The sequence below is a fragment of the Sapajus apella genome, unplaced genomic scaffold (genome assembly GCF_009761245.1).
Source record: "Sapajus apella isolate SASKATOON/1434 unplaced genomic scaffold, GSC_monkey_1.0 scaffold23, whole genome shotgun sequence".
In the NCBI taxonomy this organism is placed as follows: domain Eukaryota; kingdom Metazoa; phylum Chordata; class Mammalia; order Primates; family Cebidae; genus Sapajus; species Sapajus apella.
Genome location: NW_022436963.1, coordinates 3,445,442 through 3,464,383, shown reverse-complemented (window position 1 = coordinate 3,464,383; position 18,942 = coordinate 3,445,442). Strand labels below are relative to the sequence as shown.

General features: G+C 42.0%; 1 protein-coding gene across 1 annotated transcript; it reads left to right on the top strand.

Annotated features, from left to right (window-relative positions):
- Positions 1–15,383: 15,383 nt before the first annotated feature.
- LOC116559362 (IQ domain-containing protein F1) lies at positions 15,384–18,511 on the top strand. Its single transcript, XM_032290036.1, has 4 exons — positions 15,384–15,625; positions 15,805–15,909; positions 16,044–16,106; positions 18,053–18,511. The coding sequence occupies exons 1-4, from the start codon at positions 15,623–15,625 to the stop codon at positions 18,497–18,499; spliced, it is 618 nt and encodes a 205-aa protein (XP_032145927.1). The 5' UTR covers positions 15,384–15,622; the 3' UTR covers positions 18,500–18,511.
- The last annotated feature ends 431 nt before the right edge of the window (positions 18,512–18,942 follow it).

Here is an 18,942-nt window from a genome sequence, read left to right as displayed (position 1 = left end):
AAATCCTTTGCTTATTTTAGTATTATGTCTTTTAAGAATGTCAAACAAATAGAATTATACAGCATATAACATTTTGAGACTGGCTTCTATTACTCAACCTAATGTCTCTGAGGTTTGTACAAGTGGTTGTGTATATTAACAGCTTGTTCCTCTTCACTGCTGGAATTACAGCAGTTCGTGTTTATCCATTCTCCTTTTGAAGCACATTTGGGTTGTTTCCAGTTTTTGGCTATTACAGTTAAAGCTGCTGTGAACCTTTGTGTACATGTTTTTGTGTGAGCGTAAGGTTTAATTTCACTAGGGCAAATACCCAGGAGTGGGATTGCTGGCCGAGTTGGTAAGTATATGTTTACCTTATAAGGAACTGCCAAATCATTTTCCAGCGCAGTTGTGTTTTTCTCATTCCAACCAGCAATGTGTGAGTGTTCCAGTTCCTCATCATTCTTGCCAGCTTTTGGTGTTGCCAGGATTTTTAATTTTAGCATTTCTAACAGAGGCATAGATATAGCTCATTGTGGTTTGAATTTGCATTTTCCTAATGGCTAATTATATTAAACATATATTAATACATTCACTTGCTATCATTATATCCTCTTTGATGGTGTGTTTGTTCAAGTCCTTTGTCCATTTTTTAATTGGGTTTGTTTACTTATTATCTAGTTTTGAGAATTCTTGATAATAGTCTTGATACAAATCCCTTCTAGAATGTAGTTTGCATACATTTTCTCCAATTCTGTGGCTTGCTTTTCCATTCTGTTAACAGTTTTTTTCACTGAGCAAAAGTTTTAAATTTTGAAGTGAAATTCATCATTTTTTCTTTCATGGATAATGCTTTTGGTATTATATCAAAGAAGTATTTGGTTAACTCAATTATGAAAAATTTTCTCTTGTTCTTAAAATTTTACATTTTGCATTTACAGCTATAATCTATTTTGGATTAATTTTTTATAAGGTAGGAAGTTTGGGCTGAGGGTCCTTTTTAAATTTTCTGATAGATGTCCAATTATCCCAACATCATTAAAAAAAAAAAGACTACTCTTTCTCCATTAAATTGCCTTTACACCTTTGTGGGAAAAAAAGCAATTAGTCATATTTATGGAGATCTATTTCTGGACATTCTATTGTGATCCATTTATCTGTGTTTCTTTTTTTTTTTTTTTTTTTTTTTTTTTTGAGACATAGTTTTGCTCTTTTTACCCAGGCTGGAGTGCAATGGCACCATCTCAGCTCACTGCAACCTCTGCCTCTCAGGTTCAAGTGATTCTCCTGCCTCAGCCTCCCGAGTAGCTGGGATTATGGGCATGTGCCACCATGCCCGGCTAATTTTGTATTTTTAGTAGAGATGGGATTTCACCATGTTGGTCAGGCTGGTCACAAACTCCTGAATTCGTGATCCGCCCGCCCTGGCCTCCCACAGTGCTGGGATTACAGGCATGAGCCGCCACGCTTGGCCTTATAGTAAGTTTTAAAATTGAGTTATGTGAGTCTTTCAATTTTTTTTTTAATCTTCAAAAATGCTTGTGCTATTTTAGTTCCTCTGCTTTTCTATATAAATTTTAGAATCAGCTCGTCTCTTCTAAAATTCTGCTTGGGATTTTGATTCAAGTGACATTTAATTTATGGACCAATTTGGGGAATATTTAGCTATATTGAGTCTTCCAATCAATAGACACGATGTATCTTTCTAATAGACATAATGTATCTTTCTATTTGTGTCTTTTTATTTTGCTCATCAGCATTTTGTATATTTCAGAATATGTATTCTGCTTATGTTTTATTAGGTATGTGTTTTATTAGGTTAGACAAATCCAGTCATTATATTTTTTGGAGCTAATGTAAATGACATTGTTTTTATAATTTTTGTTTCCCACAATTCATACAAGTATATAGACATATGATTAAATTTTGTATGTTAACCTTACATCTTTTTTTCTTTGAGCATGGAAATAAATTCTTATTTTAATCTTGCTAAGCTCACTTAGTTTTAGGGGCTTTTGGTGGAGTCCTTGAGATTTCCTACATAGACATTCACTGTGAATAGGGACACTTGTATTTCTTTTTGAATGTGTATGCCTTTTATTTCCTTTTCATGCCTTGTTGCACTGACTAAGACTTCTAGCACAATCTTGAGCAAGAATGATGAGAGTGGACCCATTGTCTTGTTCCCAATCATAAGAGTGAACATTTAGTTTTCACCATTAACGATTATTTTACCTGTCAGTTCTTTTTAGAATCCCTTTATGGTCTTAAAGAAGTACTCTTCCGTTCCTAGCTTGATGAGTTTTTATCATGTATTGCTGTTGAATTTTTATTTTTATTTTTTAGACAGAGTCTCACTCTGTTGCCCAGGCTAGAGTGCAGTGGCATGATCTCGGCTCACTGCAACCTCTGCCTCCCAGATTTAAGTGATTCTCTTGTCTCTGTCTCCCAAGTAGCTGGGATTGCAGGCATGTACCATCACACCTGGCTAATTTTTAGTGGAAACAGTGTTTCACCATGTTGGCCAGGTTGGTCTCAAACTCCTGACCTCAGGTGATCTGTCCACCTCGGCCTCCCAAAGTGCTGGGATTACAGGCCACGGCATGTGGCCAACTTATTTATTTTTATTTTATTTATTTATTTTTGAGACAAGGTCTCATTCTGTCGCCCAGACTGGACTGCAGTGCACAATCTCGGCTCACTGCAACCTCTGCCTCCCAGGTTCAAGCGATTCTCCTGCCTCAGCCTCAGCTGGGATTACAGGTGCCCACCACCACATCCGGCTAATTTTTGTATTTTTCGTAGAGACAGGATTTCATCATGTTGGCCAGGATGGTCTTGAACTCTTGAACTCAGGTGATCTGCCTGACTCAGCCTCCCAAAGTGTTGCGATTACAGGAGTGAGCCACCGCGTCCAGCCTACTTATGTGATTTTTTTCTTTAATCTGCTTATATGATGGATTGTATTGATTGATTTTTTTTTAATATAGAACCTTCCTCGAATTCCTGTGATAATCCCAATTGATAGTGGTGTATTATTCTTTTTGTATATTGCTAGATTCGATTAGCTAATATTTTGCTGATTTTTTTTCCTGTGTTCATAAGGAGCATAGTTTTACTTTCTTGTAATGTTTTTGTCTGGTTTTGATATCAAGGTAATTCTGCTCTCTAAAGCTATTTGAAAATGGTTCCCTTCAGTTATATTTTATGGAAGAAATTGTGTAGAACTCTTGCTATTTCTTCTTTAAATGTTTGGTAGAATATGCCAGCAAAGCCATCTTTATCTGGAATTTTTTTTATTAGAAAGTTTTAAACATCAAAGTCAGTTTCTTTTCTTTTCCTTTTTTTTTTTTTTTAATTAAGATGGGGTTGTGTCACCCAGGCTGAAGTGCAGTGGTGCAATCACAGCTCACTGCAGCAACTCCTGGGCTCAAGTGTTTCTTCTACCTCACCTGGGACTATAGGTGCACACCACCATGCCCAGCTAATTTTTTTATTTTTATTTTTTGTAGAGATGGGATCTCGCTATGTTGATCAGGCTGGTCTCAAACTCCTGGCCTCAAGTGATCCTCCTGCCTTGGCCTCCCAAAGTGCTGGGATTACAGGTGTGAATCACTGTGCCCAGTCCTGGTGCACTGGCTCATGCCTGTAATCCAAGCATTTTTTTTCTTTCGACGCCAAATACTTCACTTTACTCTCCTTTGCTCAGATGATTTCTGATGAGAAGTTTGCTGTATTTCTTATCTTTGCTCTTCTGTATGTGAGGTGCTCCTCTCCACTCCCCTGGCTTTTCAGCATTTCCCCTTTGCCCTTGATTTTCAGCCCTTTGACATATCGTGTTTGATATTTATCCTGTTTGGTGTTCTCTGGGTTTCTGGGATCTATGGTTTGGTATCTACCATTAATTTGGAAAGTTCTTGGCCATTATTTATGCAAATACTTCTGCTCTGTATCGCTTCTTTTTTAGGTATTCCAGTGACACATATTATACATTTTAGAAATTGTCCCTCAGTTCTTGGATACGGTTTTTTGTTGTTTTTGGTTTTCCCTTTGCATTTTAATTGGGAAGTTTCTATTGGCATATTTTCAAGCTCACTGATTCTTTTCTCAGTCATGTCAGGCTACAGGTGAGTCCACTGAAGACATACTTCATTTCTGTTGTTACTGTGTTTTTAAATTTCTAGCTTTCCTTTTGATTCTTTGTTAGAGTCTCCGTCTCTCTACTTATATTACCCGCTATTCTTGCATTACTTTTCCCATTTGAGCCCTTCACACAATAATCATATTTACTTAAAATTCTCTGTCTGATAATTTCAATATCTGTGTTATATCTGAATTTGATTCTGATGATTGCTTTGTCTCTTCAAATTATGTTTCGTGTGATATGTTTTGCCTTTTGTCATGCTTGTAGTTTTCTGTTGAAAGCCGGATGTGGATTGGGTGTGGTGGCTTCTACCTGGAAGAAGGTAATCCCAGTGCTTTGGGAGGCTGAGGTGGGAGTATTGCTTGAGATCAAGAGTTCAAGACTAGCCTAGGCAACATAGTGAGACCCCATCGCCCCCCCAAAATTAGCATGGCCTGGTGGCATACGCCTTTAGTCCTAACTACTACCACCTCAGGAAGCTGAGGTGGGAGGATTGCCTGAGCCCAGGAGTTTGAGTCTGCCATGAGCACTGATTGTGCCACTACATTCCAGCCTAGGAGAACAGAACAAGATCTTGTCTCTAAAAAACAGAAAAGAAAAAGCTGGACATGTATCAGGAACTGAGGTAAATAGGCCTTTAGTGTGAGCATTTATGTTAATCTGCTAGGTTTGGGCTGTGGTTTTCTTTTGTTTGTTTTTGATACGGTCTCTCTGTTGCCTAGGCTGGAGTGCAGCTCACTGCAACCTCTTCCTCCTGGGCTCAGGTGATCCTCCTGCCTCCTGAGTAGCTGGAACTACAGGCATGCACCACCATGCCTGGCTAATGTTTGTATTGTTTTATACAGAGACAGGGTCTCACCTTGTTGCCCAGCTAGTCTGGAACTCCTGGGCTCAAGTGATCCACCTGCCCAGGCCTCCCAAAGCATTAGGATTACGGGTGCGAGCCACCGTGTGCGGCCTGGGCTGTGTTTAGAATCCATCACTCCTAAATGTCGTCTCATGTTCCCTTCCTCTCATCCCTCCTGAAGCCCCACCTCCATCTTCAGGAAATCACTGATCTGTTCTCTGACATTTTAGATTAGTTTGCATTTTTCTAGAATTTTATATCAATGAAATTATACAGGATATATACAATTTTTACTAACATAGAAGAGTTGTACATGTTTATGGGGTACATGTAATATTTTAATACATGCATAGAATGTATAATGATCAAGTCAAGTTAATTGGGATATCCATCACTTCAGACATTTGGGAGCAACCTGGATGGAACTGGAAGACATATTGAGTGAAGTAAGCCAGGCACAGAAAGGCAAATGTTACATTTTCTCACTCCTATGTGTGAGCTAAAAAAATTGATTTCATGGAGGGAGTGAGTAGAATGATGGTTACTAGAGGCAGGAGAGGGTGGGGATGAGGAAGAATGAAGACAGATTGGTTAATGGGTGCAAAAATTCAGTTAGCTAGGAGGAATAAGTTGAAGCATTAGCACAGTAGGATGGCTATAGTTAAGAATTTATTGCACGTGGCTGGGTGCTGTGATTCACACCCGTAATCCCTGCACCTTGGGAGGTAGAGGCAGGCAGATCACCTGAGGTCAGGAGTTCGAGATCAACATGGCCAACAGGGCAAAACCCTGTCTCTACTAAAAGTACAAAACTAGCCAGGCATGGTGGTGCGAGCCTGTAATCCCAGCTACTTGGGAGGCTGAGGCATGAGAATCACTTGAACCCAGGAGGCGGAGGTTGCAATGAGCCAAGATCAAGCCACTGCACTCCAGCCTGGGTGACAGAGTGAGATTCTGTCTCAAAAAAAAAAAAAGAATTTATTGTATGTTTCAAAATAGCTAGAAGATTTGAAATGTTCTCAACACAAAGAGATGATAAATGTTTTAGGATATATTCTTTTTTTTTTTTTTCTTTTTGAGACGGAGTTTCACTCATGCTACCCAGGCTGGAGTGCAATGGCGCGATCTTGGCTCACCGCAACCTCCGCCTCCTGGGTTCAGGCAATTCTCCTGCCTCAGCCTCCTGAGTAGCTGGGATTACAGGCACGCACCACCATGCCCAGCTAATTTTTTGTATTTTTAGTAGAGACGGGGTTTCACCATGTTGACCAGGATGGTCTCGATCTCTTGACCTCGTGATCCACCCGCCTCGGCCTCCCAAAGTGCTGGGATTACAGGCTTGAGCCACCGCGCCCAGCTGGGATATATTCTTTTAATCTGTATACTTTCAAACAAAACTTACTTTGAGATTAATCCCTCTTACTGCATATATCCAGAGTTTATTCCTTTTTATTGTGGAATAATTTGTGTCTCATTGAATGGGTGTGCTACATTTTGTTTATGTGTTCACATTTGTGTTGTTTTAAGGTTTTGTCTATTACAAATAAAGTTGCTATGAACATCGGTGTACAAGTCTTTATGTACACATATGCTTTTGTTTCTCTTGGGTAAATAATGTAGGACTTTCTGAAATACCACAGGGGGAGAAAACAGAAAAATACTTAGGACTAGAATAGGAGGGCCACATGGTAGGTATAAGCAAAATGTTTTAAGAACTGTCAAACTTTTTTGCACAGTTGTACCATTTTTCATTCTCATGAGCAGTGTATACGAGCTCGGTCCCGTCTAAAGAGTTCAAGTTGCTCTACATCCTTATGGGCTCTTGGCACAAGTCTTTTAAATTGCAGGCATTTTAATATGTGGGCCATATTTATGGTTCTAGTCTACATATCCTAATTACTAAGGATTTTGAGTATCTATACACACACTTACTTGCCGCTGAGAAGTCTTCTTTGGTGCCCCTTCCCGTACAGTTGCCTGGAAACTTTCCAGGAAGTAAACTCTCATTTGTTTCCTATCTCTTGGGAATCATCCTGTCCTTCATTTCTTGGTTTCTAGAATCTTAAAAATCATTGTTTTCTAGATTTTGTCTAGTTTTTGGTTGTTTCAGGTGGGAGAGTAAATCCAGTGACTGTTGCTCCATCTTGGCTGGAAATGCAAGTCCCATCCTTTTACTTAAATTTTTTTTATTGAGGTAAAATAAACATAAAATTTACAATTTTAACTATTTTCATTGTGTATTAAGTACTTGTTTTACTTTTAACATGCCTACATAATTACATTTTAAATAGATTTATTATAGAGAGCACACAGTTTGTCTTTTTAAAAAAGCCAACATGTTACTACCTCTCTTTTAATTGGTGTATTTAGACTGTTTACATGTAATAATAATAATATTATTATTATTATTTTGAGACAGAGTCTCTTGCTCTGTTGCCCAGGAAGGAGTGCAGCGCCACGATCTTGGCTCACCACAACCTCTGCCTCCCGGGTTCAGGTGATTCTCCTGCCTCAGCCTCCCAAGTAGCTGGGATTACAGGTGCATGCCACCATGCCCAGCTAATTTTTGTGTTTTTAGTAGAGATGGAATTTCACTATGTTGGCCAGGCTGGTCTTGACCTTCTGACCTCAGGTGATCTGCTTGCCTTGGCCTCCCAAGCTGCTGAGATTACAGGCATGAGCCACTGTGCCTGGCCTAATATTATTATTGATATCATTTAAGACTACAGTTTATCATTTGTTTTCTGTGAGTTTCCTCTGTTATTTATTTCCTCCTTCTGTTCTCCATTCCTGATTTCTTTTTCTTTTGGGTTATTTAAATATGTTTCAGTGTTCCTTTTTTTTTTTTTTGAGATGAAGTCTCACTATGTTGCCAGGCTGGAATGCAGTGGCGCAATCTTGGCTCACTGCAACCTCCGCCTCCCAGGTTCACACAATTCTCCTGGCTTAGCCTCCCAAGTAGCTGGGACTATAGGCGCCTGCCACCAAGCCCGGTTAACTTTCGCATTTTTAGTAGAGATGGGGTTACACCATGTTGGCCGGGGTGGTCTCGATTTCTTGACCTTATGATTTGCCCGCCTCGGCCTCCCAAAGTGTGGGATTATAGGTGTGAGCCACCACGCCTGGCCACTAGTGTTCCATTTTAATTTACCTTTGGGGTTTTTGAATATGTCCCTTTGTGCTTTTTAGTGTTTTTTCTCAGGATGACTACATATTTATACATATAGCATACCTTCACAACCTATTAGAATTGATACTTCATCTCTTCAAGTAAAATGTAGAAACTTTACAACCACACAAGTCCCTTCATCTTTCCCTCTTATGTAATAGCTGCCATGTGTATTTCATTTGCATACTTTGAAAGCCCCACCAGACAATGCTATAACAACAGGCAAACATATTCTAAAGAACTTAAAAGACTACTTCTTTTAGTCTATTATATTTACCTAGATAACCATTTCTGTTGTATTTTCTTCATTCCTGAAGTTCCAAGTTTCCCTCTGGTAATATTTCTCTTCTTTCTAACTTCCTTTAGCATTTCTTTAGGAACAGTTCTGCTGGCAATGAATTCTCCTATTTCCTTCATCTGAGAATGTCTTCATATAATCATTATTCCAAAATGATTTTTTTCCTGGATATAGAATTCTGGGTGACAGTTCTCTTTAAGGATTTTAAAGATGTTGCTCCACTGTCTCCTGGTCTTCATGATTCCTGATGAGGAATTCAGTCATTTGAATCATTATTTCCCTATAAGTAATGCATCATTTTTTCTCTGGAATCTTTTAAGGTGTTTTTTCTTTTCTTTTTTTTTTTTTTTTTTTTTTTGTTTTTTTTTTTTTTTTTTGATTGTTTTTTTTTTGAGACGGAGTTTCGCTCTTGTTACCCAGGCTGGAGTGCAATGGCGCGATCTCGGCTCACCGCAACCTCCGCCTCCCGGGTTCAGGCAATTCTCCTGCCCCAGCCTCCTGAGTCGCTGGGATTACAGGCACGCGCCACCATGCCCAGCTAATTTTTTGTAGTTTTAGTAGAGACGGGGTTTCGCCATGTTGACCAGGATGGTCTCGATCTCTTGACCTCGTGATCCACCCACCTCGGCCTCCCACAGTGCTGGGATTACAGGCTTGAGCCACCGCGCCCGGCCTCTTTTCTTTTCTTTCTTTTTTTTGGTCTTTGGTTTTCAACAGTTTGATTATAACGTATCTGGGCATGTTTTTCTTTGATTATATCCTTTTTGGTGTTTGCTGAGATTCTCAAATCTGTAGGTTTATGCCTTTTACCAAATTTGGGAAATTTTTAGCCATATTTCTTCAAACGATTTTTTTGGACCAATTTCTTTCTTCTTTCCTTCTAGGTCTTCAATAACATGAATGTTAGACTTTTGATACTGTTCCACAGTTCTCTGGGGCTCTGTTTATTATTTTTTCCAATCTTTATTTCTCTGTTGTTCAGATTAGCTAATTTCGATTGCTCTATATTCAAATTCACTGACTGATTTTCTGTCATTGATGTTCTTCCAGTGAGCCTGTCAGTGGATTCTTTATGTCAGATATTGACTGTATTTTACAGTTCTAAAATTTTGATTCAGTTGTATTTCTTTATTTTTAAATTTTTGGTGGACCTACCTGCCCTCCTGAGGGAGAGGGAGGGCAGGGACCTGGTTATATTTTTGTTTTATTTTACTTCTCTGCTTAGAGCTTCTATCTTTCCAGTCACTTATAAAGGATTCACATTTGCTTTGTTGGAAATAACAGCTTGGAGTCACAAAGAAAATGAGCACTTAAACAAAGGATTTCTCAGCAAGGCAAATTTACTTCTGCAGAAGTGTGCTGCTTGCTCTTCTGGCTGCTGTGAGAGCACACCAGACAAAGGGGGTAAGGGGTTTTTATCCCTAATGTAGTTAGTCCCATGTACTGTGTCCGGTCCCCATTGGCTAGAGTTGGACCACACAGTCTAGCATGAGCCCGATTGGCTACTTCAATTGGAGCAGGGGTGGGAGCTACAGCAGCAGGAAGAGTAGTTTCAGAACCAAGGACACAAACAACGAACAGATGTGGGTTACAGATTGGGAATGGATGTGGGTTACAGACTGGGAACAGTTGGAAGGTTGTGTACTGTATCTAGGGGCAAGGTGGCACAAAGATCAAGGAAGTTAGGCTTTGGAAATAGAGAACAAAGAACGAGGGAGTTGAACAAGTGGAACCTTTGAAAAGGAACTCATTGTATCCAACAGCTTCATGGACAATGGTTACAATAACTGCTTCCAACATCTGAGTGACTTGGGAATGGCAAGACTGATTGTCTTTTCCCTTGAGAATTAATCAGATTTTCCTGGCTCTGCATATGTTGAGTAATTTTTGATTGCATCCTAGACAGTTTAAATATTACATCTCTGGACAATGTTTACTTTTTATTTTAGCAGATAAATCAGCTACATAAAAACCAGGGGCTTTGTCTTGCTTTCTGTGGATGATGATTCTAATGTCAGTGTCAGTTTTCAAAGCCTTTTACATGCTGTTTGGGTCTGCCTTGCATGTGCTACATAGGGGTTAGTTTGGGACCTGGCAGTGGTTTTTGTTGTAGTTCATTTTAAAGGATGCTGTAAACCAAAAGTATCTGAGACAAGTCTCAGTTTAGGAGCTGATTTTTCCAAGGTTAAGGACATGATGTGATACAGCCTCAGGAAGTCCTAACAACATGTGCCCAAGGTGGTCAGCCTACAGCTTGGTTTTACGCATTTTAGGGAGTCATAAGGCATCAATCACTACATGTAAGATGTACACTGGTGTGGTCTGGAAAGGCAGGACAACTGGAAGTGGGGGCTTCCAGGTCATAGGCAGATTTAAAGATTTTTCTGATTGGCAATTGGTTATTATGTAAAGACTTGGAATCAATAGAAAGGAACGTCTGGGTTATGATAAGAGGTTGCAAGAAACCAAGGGTTTATTATGCAGATGGAGGCCCCAGGTAGCAGGCTTCAGAGAAAATGGATTGTATGTGTTTCTTATCAGACTTAGTGTATGTTCTATCATTCTTAAGGTCTGTGTTGATATTAATAGCATTGAGGCATGTCTGACTCCCACTTGCTATCATGGCCTGAACTAGTCTTACAGGTTAACTCTGGAGTGCCCTTGGCCAAGAGGAGGGGTCCATTCAGGTGGTTGAGTGGCTTAAAAATTTAGTTTTGATTTATAATGTGCAGCTAAGTCATGAGGCTGAGACATGTGTTTGTTATACACAGAATTATGGGATTCCTTTTCCCACATTTTCTGGGCTTTCCTCATTCTTCCACTCCTAGAGATTATGTTCTTGATTCCTCTGGCCAGAAATATGGATTTGTCTCAGAGTTTTAGACCACCACACTTCTATGCAGTTCCATGTGACTAGAGCTGCCTTCAGGGCGAAGTGGCAAAAGAAATGAGAAAAAAATGACTTCTTTCAGACTACAGGGGTCCCATCCCTTTGTACGTTTCCTCTAGCCAGAGAGATGATTTTTCACGTGCCCATAGCACCACCACTGTGACAGTGCGGTTCTGTGAGTGGGCCTGGCTTGGGGTAGGGCCAAGAGGAAACACAGAAGAGTAGGGATGCTGTCCATATTCCCTAGCACAAGGAAGTGTCTTTTTCTGATCCTTTGACCCAAAATAAGGACTTTCTTTTGGATTATTTATTGTCTACACTGTGTGCAGTTCTGCATTTTGACTTGGAAACTGGAACTGATAGTTTTTCACATTTGACTTTCTCCCCCAATCTGTGTGCTAGTTTCACTTTTCAGAGTTTAGTTCCTTTTTGTATTCTGTCCAGAGTTTTCCATTGTAATCACTGGAAAAATTTTCTGTAGTGTACTTACTTCATCTTGCCAGCATCAGGCTCAATGGTATTTTAAAGAAATTTAAAAAGATTATCTTGCAATCTCCACCTCCTGGGATCAAGTGATTTTCGTGCCTCAGCCTCCCAAGTAGCTGGGATTATAGGCATGCACCACCATGCCAGGCTAATTTTTGTATTTTTAGTAGAGAAGGGGTTTTGTCATGTTGGCCAGGTTGGTCTTGAACTTCTGGCCTCAAGCAGCCCACCTGCCTCAGCCTCCCAAAGTGCTGGGATTACAGGCATGAGCCACCACACCTAGCCACCTCTGGTTTCTTTTTTTTTTTTTTTGAGGCGGAGTCTTACTCTGTCACTCTGGATGGAGCACAGTGGTGCGATCTTGACTCACTGCAACCTTTGCCTCCCAGGTTCAAGCAATTCTCATGCCTCAGCCTCTGAGTAGCTGGGATTACAGGCACATGTCATCACACCCAGCTAATTTTTGTATTTTTAGTAGAGTTGGGTTTCTCCACCTTGTTGGCCAGGCTGGTCTTGAACTCCTGATCTCGAGTGATCTGCCCGCCTCAGCCTCCCAAAGTGCTAGGATTATAGGGGTAAACCACCTTGCTTTTAAAAACAATTTTCTTTTCCCTTGATTTTTTAAAATCAGTTTTATTGTTGTACCTACATGTAGTTTTCTTTGTCTTTATCATGTTTGTATAATTTTTTGACCTGCCTTTGAGTTTGATAATCCTTTCTTTTGCTACTCTCTCTAGTGAACTATTCATTTTGGGCATTGTATTTTTCAGTTTTAGAATTTCATAACTGGGCATGGTGGCATGTGCCTGTAGTTCCAGCTACTCAGGAAGCTGAGGCAGGAGTATTTCTGGAGCTCAGGAGTTTGAGACCAAGGTGGCTGATATAACAAGACCCTGTCTCTCTAAATAGAAAAAAAAAATTGCATTTCTTTTATTCTGTTTTTTAGAGCTTTCAATTGTCTGCCAAAATTCTCTAGCCCTTTTTTTCATTTTTTCTACCTTTACCTCTAAGTTCTTTTTCTGTTATATGTATATTTATATCATATTTGCTGTTTCAAAGTCTTCGCTAATTCTAACATATGAATCATCTGTGAGTATGCTTCTATTCCTTTTTTCCTTTTGATTACAGATTACATTTTTCTGCTCTTCAAGTGTCTCCTTTTTAAGATTTTATGCAAACACTGGATAAAAGCAGTAGAGGCTAGGCTAGACCATTTTTCAACTAATCAAGAGTTCAGTTAGGTTGGGACTGTGTTGACACTTTGGTTGGTTTGCATTCCCCTCAGTTTCAAATGTCTTGAGGATGGGCTCAGACTCCTTTCTCCAGCAAAAGTGTGGAATCTTAGCACTGTGAGACTTGATAAAGCTCTCTCTGCTGTCCAGGCCAGCCCCTGGCTCCCTTTGCTGTTGTGGATCCAGCAGAAAACATCCCATTGGAGGGAATGATGGCAGCAGAGGACTGTGTGTGTGTGTGTGTGTGTGTGTTTGTGCATGTGTGTGTGTGTGTGTGTGTGTGTGTACGTGTATGTGGCTTTCCCAGATTCCAAGTTGCCTCACAGCTCACATGCAGCCATTGAAAGTTCAGCTGGTTTCTCCCCATCACAGCAGCATTTCTCTGCATATGGCGGGCTCACTCCTGCAGGTCCCTGTGTCCAGAGATTTGGCACATATCCACAGGCATGAAAGCGGCCACTAACCCTGTGCAACTAGAGAGGGACAGTCCTACTCTAGAATTCAGTTTATTTAGATGCTCCATACCTACTGCTATGCCATGTTTTAAGTTTGTCAGGTGTTTCCTTATTGTGCAGTTGCTGCGGGAGTATTTTGTGACCCTCTGCATCCTAACTGGAGGTGGAGTCCTCTCTCATTCCCATGAAGTGGCATTTCTTCCTCCTTTCTGGCTCCTCTGGAGGGAAGCCCTTCCATGTCCAGACCTGCCTTATATTGTCTCATTTCCTCTCTCAATGTTGCCAGGGCTTTTTGTTCTTCACACGATGTGGGTTACCCCATATATTCTGATCTGTAGTTAGATTTTGGATTTAATTTTTTAATTTTTCTATCTCTTTTTTTTTTTTTTTAAGACTGGGTCTCACTCTGTCACCAAGGTTGTAGTCCAGTGGTACAATCATGGCTCACTGCAGCCTTGACCTCCCTGGGCACAGGTGATTTTTTCTGCTTCTGTCTCCCAAGTAGCTGGGACTACAGATGCACACCACCATGCCTGGCTAATTTTTGTATTTGTTGTAGATACAGGGTTTTGCCATGTTGCCCAGGCTGGTCTTAAATTCCTGGGCTCAAGTGATCCACTTGCCTTGGCCTCCCAAAGTGCTGGGATTACAGGTGTGTGTGAGCCACCATACCTGGGCTTTTCTGTCTTCTTATCTCTCAAAAAGCTGATGCCCACTACTTAGGTTGTGAGGAGGTTGGCGATTATTCTTCCAGATAATGAAGCATAAGGCTATTATGACTATGTGTGTGTTCTGTTGGGCTATGGGGAGGTATGGGGGAGTGTTGGGAGTTGGGGAAAGTAAAAAACTGACTAGTGTTACAACAAAGGCTTGTACCCTATTATCCTTCTCAAATGAACACATATCACAGCTTCCCTGTCACACCCTCTATTAGTCCATTTTCATGCTGTTGAAAAAGACATACCCACGACTGGGCAATTTACAAAAAAAAAAGACTTACAAACTTAAATTGGACTTATAGTTCCACATGACTGGGGAAGCCTCATAATCATGGTGGACATCAAGGAGGAGCATGTCTTACATGGACGGCAGCAGGCAAAGAAAGCTTGTGTAGGCAAACTCCCATTTTAAAAACCATCAGATCTCGTGAGACTCATTCACTATCCCAAGAAAAGTGCAGGAAAGATCCGCCCCCATGATTCAATCACCTCCCACCAGGTTCCTCCCATGACACATGGGAATTGTGGGAGTTATAATTCAAGATGAGATTTGGGTGGGGACAAGAGCCAAATCATATTCTGCCCCTGGCCCCTTCCAAATTTCATGTTCTCACATTTCAGAACCAATCATGCCTTCCCAACAGTCCCCTCAAAGTCTCACCTCATTTCAGCAGTAACTCAAAAGTGCACAGTCCAAAGTCTTATCTGAGACAAGGCAAGTCCCTTCTGCTTATGAGCTTGTAAAATCAAAAGCATGTTAGTTACTTCCTAGATACAATGTGGGTGCAGGTATTGAGTAATACAGCTATTCTAAATGGGAGAGATTGGTCAAAACAAAAGGGCTATAGGCCCCAGGCAAGTCCGAAATCTAGTGGGGCAGTTAAATCTTAAGGCTCCAAAATGATCTCCTTTGACTTCATGTCTCATATCCAGGTCATGCTGATGCAAGAGGTGGGTTCCCATGGTCTTGGGCAGCTCCGCCTATGTGGTTTTGCAGGCTAGTCTTGAATTCCTGACCACAGTTGATCTGTCTGCCTTGACCTCCCAAAGTGCTGGGATTACAGGCATGAGCCACTGCACCCTGCCAAGTGTTTTCAATTAAATGTTATTACTAATGACTGCCTTTTTATAAACCTTTACATCAATGGGCCAGTATTTCTGGCATCTTGCCTTTGAAGTCAGGGTTTTGGCCATTTCTGGCAGAAAAGAATGGGCAGCCCTTTTGTCTTTCCCTCTTTCCCTTGGAGGGGGCTCACCTGTTAGGTGCCATCTGATGCCTGAGTCACAGGTATCATTATGACATCACAGGTCTTTCTTCCTCTACCGTTCCTGCCAGTGCTATGGCTGGATGAACACAGACCTGAGGGGATTTGAACCATCTACACCCAATCCATGTGTGACCAATGGTAAGAGAAAGCCAGACACACCAGCTTGTTAGAGATGTCCCCATCAATCTCACAGGATTAAGGGACCACCTGATACTGAAGACTCTGAGAAGTCCTGGAAGCTGGGGATGCCTGCCATACTGAATGGAGAGGGAGGGACAGCAGCCTCACTCTTGCCTTTCCCCTAATGCTGATTGCAGGAGGAGAAGCAGCCCCCAAAGACGAAGGAGCCCTCAAAAAGAGATGAGCCTCAGCAGAAGGAGACGCCGACCCCTTTGTCCTTAGGAACAAAGTCGAAGGCAGAGGTAGGAGGAGCCCTGACTTGGATATCATTGATCCTATGTCCTAGTGCTTGTGGCTAGTGTATTTTGCATGGTGCTGAGCTAAGAAGAGAAATAAACTCAATCTTGTTAGTCCTCTTTCCCCATTTCCTTTTCAGGCTAAAACTCCAGCTCTGGTTGAGACACAGACAGTGGGCAATGCCAGTGAGAAGTTAGAAAAAGTATGACCTCCCAAACCATACAGGGCTGGAGCTGGGGATGTTGGGGCTGTGCTTTTGGAAAGGAAAGACCATGATATGGGAAGCTGGGCTCAGTCAGAAGTGTGTGCGTGCATGCGTGTGTGTGTGTGTGTGTGTGTGCGCGCGTGCATGTTTGAGCTTGTGCATATATGGTGTTTGTGAATTAAGATTTTAAATGTGAAAGTTAAGAAAAAAGATGATGGAGAAGAGAAGAACTTTGGGGTGGGGGAACTTTAATACTATAAAATTGTTGGAAATAAGAGCTTGTAGTCGCAAAGAAAATGAGCACTCAAACAAAGGATTTCTTAGCAAGGCCAAATTACATTTGCAGAAGGGTGCTTCTTGTATACAAGGCAGTGGCAAGAGCACACTGAAAACGGAAAGAAGGCATTCTTATTTCCTAGCACAGTCCCTGTTTCTGTGTCCTCCCCCTGTGGGTTGGGGTCAGACTGCACAATATAAACTGATCCCAACTGGCTAGATTTAGCAATTTTTTTAAATAAGGGAGGGATGTTGGGTACAGGCTTAGAACAGGACAAAGACGTAGGAAGTTAACTCTACCTAATGACTTAAAGCAGGGCAGTGTAAGTCGATTACACGCTTGGCAGGTTAGGCAAGAAAGATTGCTTATAGAATAGAACAAAGGACAAGGGAGTGAAATCTTTTGAAGAGGAACTGTTTGTTCCTAACAATGTGTTGACGAAAAGAGTTGAACTCTGTAAAATATGAAGAGATTTACTCTGAGCCAAATATGAGTGACCATGGCCCATGACACAGCCCTTAGGAAGTCCTGAGAACATGTGCCCGAGGTTGTCGGGCTGCAGCTTGGTTTTGTACATTTTAGAGAGATATGAAACATCAATCAAACACATTTAAGAAATACATTGGTTTGGTACAGAAAGGTGTCCAGAAAGGACAACTCAAAGCAGTGGCGGGAGCGGGGAGGGAGGTGTGGTGGGGGAAAGGCAGTGCTTTCAGGCTGTCGGTGAATTTAAACATTTTCTGACTGACCATTGGTTGAGTTTGTCTAAAGACCTGGAATTCATAGAAAGGGAACATTCAGGTTAAGATAAAAAATTGTGGATACCAAAGTTCCTTTGAAGTATTACAGTGGCTGCCCTTAGAGACAGCAGATGAGGAATGTTTCCCTTTCAGACCTTAGTTAATCTCTTCAGGATTGGTAGGGTGGGTCTGGAAGAAAAAGATCTAGCTATTTTAATAGAGATTCTTTACAGATGCAAAATTTCCCCCACAAAGAACAGCTTTGGAGGGCCATTTCAAAATTTGGCAAGGAAACATGTTTTGGGATAAAGTATTTTTCTTCCTTGTCTCATAATGTTATTATGCCAGGGTCAGATTGGAAAGTAAGTTACAATATATAGGGTTAAATCAAATCCATCTGATGAGAATTTATGATTTGTAGGGCATGACTCCCCAGACCCCTTTAGATAGGAATATGGGCATGATAAAAAATATCAGAGTTTAGTCCTCAGACATGATAGAGGGAGAGAACAGGCTGAGGTTATGAGCTGGAGTCAGGGACGAGAGGGCAGGGCTGGCAAAGGATGTCACTTCTCCGGCAGGTGGAGGGGTCTGAAAGGAAGGGTAAGGCCTGGGTGGAACATGGTAACCCTTTGACTCTATATCACAGTGTCCTTGCTGGCCAACTAGGTCCATGGAAAACTGGGCAGGTGTGACCCACGATGGGGACCTGAGACCCAGGGGCAAGGTGATGTGCTTGTGGCCATCAACCAGAGGATGGCAGGACACCTACCTGGTCTTCTGGTTCTAGCCAGTGCCCTCCCCAGTGCTCCTGAATTCCAGAAAAAGGGACAGTTGCTGAGAGGGAATCAGGGCCTTTCCTGACACACCCCAGGGCTGAAGCCAGTGGGGAGCATTCTCTGAAGGTCCCTCTTTTTTCTTGAAAGCCCCCAGAAACCCAAAAGAAGCTCTCTGACAAAGATATGGTAGCCATCAAGATCCAGGCCTGGTGGCGGGGGACCCTGGTGCGTCGGGCACTGTTGCACGCAGCCCTCAGAGCCTGCATCATTCAGTGCTGGTGGCGGCTGATGCTGTCCAAGATTCTGGAGAAGAGGCGGCGGGCAGCGCTGGAGGTCTTCTCCCGGGAGGAGTGGGCAGCAGTCACACTGCAGTCCCAGGCCCGCATGTGGCGCATCCGCAGGCGTTATTGCCAGGTGCTCAATGCTGTTCGCATCATCCAGGCCTACTGGAGGTGCCGTGCCTGTGCTTCCCGGGGGTTCATCAAGGGCCAGTACAGAGTCACGGCCAATCAGCTGCATCTCGAGCTGGAGATCTTGCTGGGCTCAGGACCTTGCATTGTGACGGAGTGTATTCCCATCTCAATAAAGGAATGAACTGGTCTTTTCTGCATAGTCTCTGTTTGACAAGCAGAGCAGATCAGAGCAAAGGATGGCAGATACTTGGCATTTCATATACCAGCTCTGAGGAATGGGCAGGGCTTGTCTGAGGCCTCATGTGGAGCAGGACTCTGAGCCCTTCTTCCAGACTGAGCAGAGGCTGTGATTGATTAGCAATGTCTGCCATAGGAAGGAAAGTTGAGGGCAAAGACCGGTCAATTGGCCAACTCCAGGGAGCATCATTCATATTTACATCATTCTACGTAAATAGTGCACCCTCCCCAGGACTGGGTGTAATGGAAGCCTGGCTGGTGGTGGTCATGGCATTCTCCAGGAATTCAACATTCTCCAGGAATTCACCAGTTTGGATCTAGTTGCTCAGAGTTTGTTCCCCAATCCCTACGACTGAGAGGAGCCCCCCAACCCCAAGCCCTGTGATC